Source organism: Gastrolobium bilobum, unplaced genomic scaffold (assembly GCF_033153095.1).
Source record: "Gastrolobium bilobum isolate Gb01-03AN ecotype WA unplaced genomic scaffold, APGP_CSIRO_Gbil_v1 utg50461, whole genome shotgun sequence".
NCBI classification, from domain to species: Eukaryota; Viridiplantae; Streptophyta; class Magnoliopsida; order Fabales; family Fabaceae; genus Gastrolobium; species Gastrolobium bilobum.
Genome location: NW_026899333.1, coordinates 21270 through 25736, shown reverse-complemented (window position 1 = coordinate 25736; position 4467 = coordinate 21270). Strand labels below are relative to the sequence as shown.

The following is a 4467-nucleotide window of genomic DNA, read 5'->3' as shown; positions in this document are numbered from 1 at the left end:
TAAGCTTGATTTATCTAATTCCGCAAAGTAATATGGTTATAATCACGCAATTGGATATTTTAAATTCGGCGTCGTTTTAAAAAGAAAAATTTATCCGGATTTTAATTGAACCCATGTGATTGTAACTGCGCTTAATATCATAATGCGATGTTAACAAACCGGTTCTAGAACGGTGTGTTACACCTATTCGTAAGCTTTATCCTATATCGTGTGCCAAATAAGGACTTTTTGCATATTATTTATCAATCTATGCGAATGAAATGCATACGGGAAGTGTGCGTGTTTAAGTCACGCATTATCTCCATGCGTAACTTGTGCAAAAGTTAAAGAGTGTTTGCCATGTATTTGTGTTCTGCAAAATGCTCATAGGGTGCATGTGTCTCTTAAACGTGCATACCCAAGATGCATGTCTTGCTTGGCACTAATTTTCGCACAAGTCGCATATGGTGTGGTATGTGACTTAAACACGCACACTCGTCATTCGTGTATCACTCATGTTAAATTGATAAATAATTTGGCAAAAGAATTAAACCGGTGAAATTTCTTACATTCTGCATTTTTTGGGTCAAAAAGCCCCAAACAAGGCCTAAGAGTCCACCCATAACTACAGAAACTATCAACTATGGGAGTCTTATTTCCCAAATGGTTGTTTTCCTCACACATTTAAACAAATTGTTCAACCAATAATCAGCACCATGTAAATTGTAATATATATATATATATATATATATATATATATATATATATATATATGTGTGTGTGGTTGTGGAATACCATTCACGTGGATGAATGAGCAAAAACCTGGATGATACTTAGAACTGTTGTGACACATTCAAACCAGAAAATATATAAGATAGAATCAATCTAATTTACTAGGAAAGCCATTAGCAAGTGAAGATCGAGCAATATGGAATAATTATATGAATTAACATTTAACAATCAAATTCTCAGCTGATTATGAATCAAGACAGAAACATACTTGATTGTAGCAAGAGAACATGTAGAAAGGTACCACGCTAATAATGTACATATGCTACCTTCCACAAACTAGACAACAAAATCTAATTATATACCTACTGGAAGTACAACTATTATCACTAAAATGTTCTTGAGTTTTGCCATAATACAAAGTGAAATGGACAGATCATGGAGAACAAACACAATCCAGTGAGTCAAGTTTTTGCATCTCAACCAACTTGCAAATGGACCAATAATTACTCAGCAAGCATAGCGATTTTCTATAACAAGATCAACTCTTCAATTTTATGCCAATTAGTAATGTGTCTGCACTCTTCCTTTCTTCAGGGAGAGGTGTCCTTCTTCGTATGCTTTTTACTGTTGCAAAGACAAAGTACATATCAATGAAGCCATTAAAGCAGCCTTAAGTATTCATCGGGGCGCAAATAGCAATGGTTAGACCTAGGTTGTCAGTAGCGGCCCATAGCGCCGCTAAACCGCTACCGTAGCGGGTAGCGGCGGTCGGCCGCTACAAACCGCGACGCTACGTGACATTGGCCGTAGCGGAAGGTAGCGGCGTAGCGTAGCAGCAATACCTCTACCCGCTACACCACTCCCATGTTGGAATTTGATGGAGAATCCGGAGATGATGATGATTTTCTTTATTAGTTCACTTCTTGTACTTGACTATTTGACAATTTTATTGTTCAGTTGTGTTTAATTTTGGATCATTCCATTATGTTCCTTGTATTTGACATTGATTGTGGAATTATGTGTTTGATTTTTGTGTGACTTCTTATGTTTGAGCATTAATACTACAAGCAGGATTGCCTCGTTTCTTGACTGTTAGTATAATATATGTGGAATTAATACTTCACCGTAGCGGTAATACCGCTATCCGCTACACCGCTATACCATTTTCGGGGTCGGCCGCTATTGACAACTATGGGTTAGACCACTACAATATCCATTTGTCATAAGTAAGTATTCTCTACATCTTGATTGAATGAACTCATTATGTTGCAGCTCAACTTATTGAGACATAAATAAAAGGAAAGTTCAGTAAACATAAACTAATTAAGAAACAAGCCATGCTCATATGATGAGATGGAAACCACATTATTAAGAAAAATACATAAATAAGGAGAGAAATTGAAGTGTACCTTTAAACTCAAATAATGCTAAACTGGTTATGCCCTCAAGTTCTCGGCCATGGGTGAGACCACAAAGACTTATCAAGGCACGGATCAAACTCAATGGTAGTGATGGTATGATCTTCTAAGTTGTACATACGAGCATCAAAGATATCAGTGAAGTAGATACAGTTCCCTTGATATCCAGTTAATTCATTAGCAGAAACAGAGAAGGTACAACTATTACCCAAAATGAATGCTCTATCCCCCAAGTTTTTCACATCAACCCATGTTCCCCATTCTTCATCCAACTTATAAACTTTGAAACATTCAACAGCAGCATCTCTATTAGGGCGTCCAACATAGTTTCTTCTTAAGGGTTCACTGTCATAGTATCTATCAACAACATAAAGAACCCCACATGACTCCACCAAATGCTTCTTGTTCCCAAATCCACACAAGGGAGGGGAAAACTGTATCAACTTCAAGCAAGAGATATCAACCCATGAAATAGTTCCCCATCTATCAGTAACATAAAACTGACCTTTATACACAATAACATCATCATAGTAGAAATTCTTGTCATCCACAAGGGTCCATTTCTCATCCCCATGTTTCATGAATCCCAATTTCCCCTCTTGAAAGATACTACAAGCCACTGAATCCTCAACACCAATCCAAGGAGAGTTAGGAAAGAACACAACTTTGTTTGCAGCAACAAAGGAACGTACAGTGTTTTGAATAGTATATGATTTGCATATCTCAATGACCCGATAGTCCAACAAGTTCCACAACATAGGAGAAGTGCTACGAGGGTGCAAGATTTTGCGGTCAGATATTGGACTCAGCAAAGTCAAAGGATGATTCTTCAATTCTTCAACCTTAATCAACCACCCTTTGGAAGAAGATGAAACTGCTAAAGGCTCCAAACAGGAGAGAGAGTTTCCATGACTTGGTTCAATACGATAAATGGTTGCTTGGTTGAGGTAGGTTTCTATGGAGGGGTTCATGGGGTGAGGTATTTGCAAAGGAAAAGAAGGAGAATTTGGATGAGAGGGAGGGATAGAAGATCTAAAGGACTCACAGACACTGCGAAATCTGAGAACATCTATGTTATTCTCGAGAGATTTTCCGATCTTGGGCCATAGCTCTATGGGAAGTTCAGACCAGTCTACTTTCTTATCCATGGCTTCAAAAGACTTGTGTTCTTTGTGTGTGGACTTTGCAGAACAGAGAAATGAACTTGCTCTGCCTTTGATGCTTGGATCTATCACTATAGGCCTTTACTAAAAGGGTTGTTGGAAGTGTTCGATTGTGAAGACTGAAGATGATACCTACGAATTTACAAGAAGGTGAGAAACCAACGAAATGGAACGCAAAGACTTCGCTTTAATCATTCCAAATCGTGTTTGTGAAGTTTCCTTTCTAGATTCTGCATAGGAAACTTTCGCACGGAACAGTTGACTTGAGAAGTCTTTATGACAAAATTAAGAGAAATAAAAATGTAATAAATGAAGGGGGGGGGGAACGTATGAATGCTATATAATTGCTAGGGATTTATTAGTCTTGTATTACACGTAAGAAAAAATTTATATCCTGTACACACAAATTTAAGATGGATTTTACTCTATTTTTTCTCTCTCTTCCTTTGAAAGTGGACCTCACTTATACAAATGAATCAGTAAGAGACAATTATTATCTCCTACTACATGTATATGACAATTATACCCTAATTGATATAAATAAAAGGGAATATGTTTATTTGTGTGAGATAATTTTATTTCATGTAACATATAACAAAGTGGGTGGGGCTCGTTATAGAAAAAAAAATGAGTTTATCTACTTTTTACGTGTATATGACACAAAATTATCTAATACAACATGAAAAATATATTTTTCATAAATAAAAACATACTTTCTCTTTTTTTGTCAAGTTGTCCTATTTGGTCAAAAGTGTGCTCAGGTCCCAATATGTTTATGCGAGAACTTGGTGGACAAGAAATATCCAAAGATGTTAGGATGAGATTATGAAATTAAAAATATAAATTTTAATAGCTAAGTTAAGGGAGTTAGTGATGCACTTATAATTGGTACGTTACGCGTGACCTAGTGAATTGATGAATTCATTTAAAAAATCTAGAGTCAACCAGAATCATGACTCATTAAGCATGATTTATATATTCAAAGAAGTCGCAACTTAAAACCTAATAAATTACAACAAAATTCAAGTCCAGATGAAACATGTTTGATTATAATTTGTTCGGCAAAAAAAAGAAACAAACAAATTTTGCGTAATTTGATATCTAAGATTTGTGAGGTGTTTTGAATAATTTACTTGTAATTATTTATTTTATTTATTTATTTTAAAAGTTAATTA

The 4467-nt window shown here is 35.8% G+C and overlaps 1 protein-coding gene across 1 annotated transcript; it reads right to left on the bottom strand.

Moving 5' to 3' along the window:
- Window positions 1–948: 948 nt before the first annotated feature.
- Window positions 949–3554, bottom strand: LOC133289717 (F-box protein At2g26160-like). The gene is made up of 2 exons (XM_061487712.1): window positions 2121–3554; window positions 949–1335 (listed from the first exon to the last, which is right to left on the bottom strand). Exon 1 carries the CDS (start codon window positions 3275–3277, stop codon window positions 2156–2158), a length of 1122 nt encoding a protein of 373 aa, XP_061343696.1. The 5' UTR covers window positions 3278–3554; the 3' UTR covers window positions 949–1335; window positions 2121–2155.
- Window positions 3555–4467: the final 913 nt, after the last annotated feature.

Excerpts from the sequence above, each read along its gene's own strand:
- LOC133289717 (XM_061487712.1), bottom strand. The coding sequence starts at position 3,277 with ATGGATAAGAAAGTAGACTGGTCTGAACTTCCCATAGAGCTATGGCCC.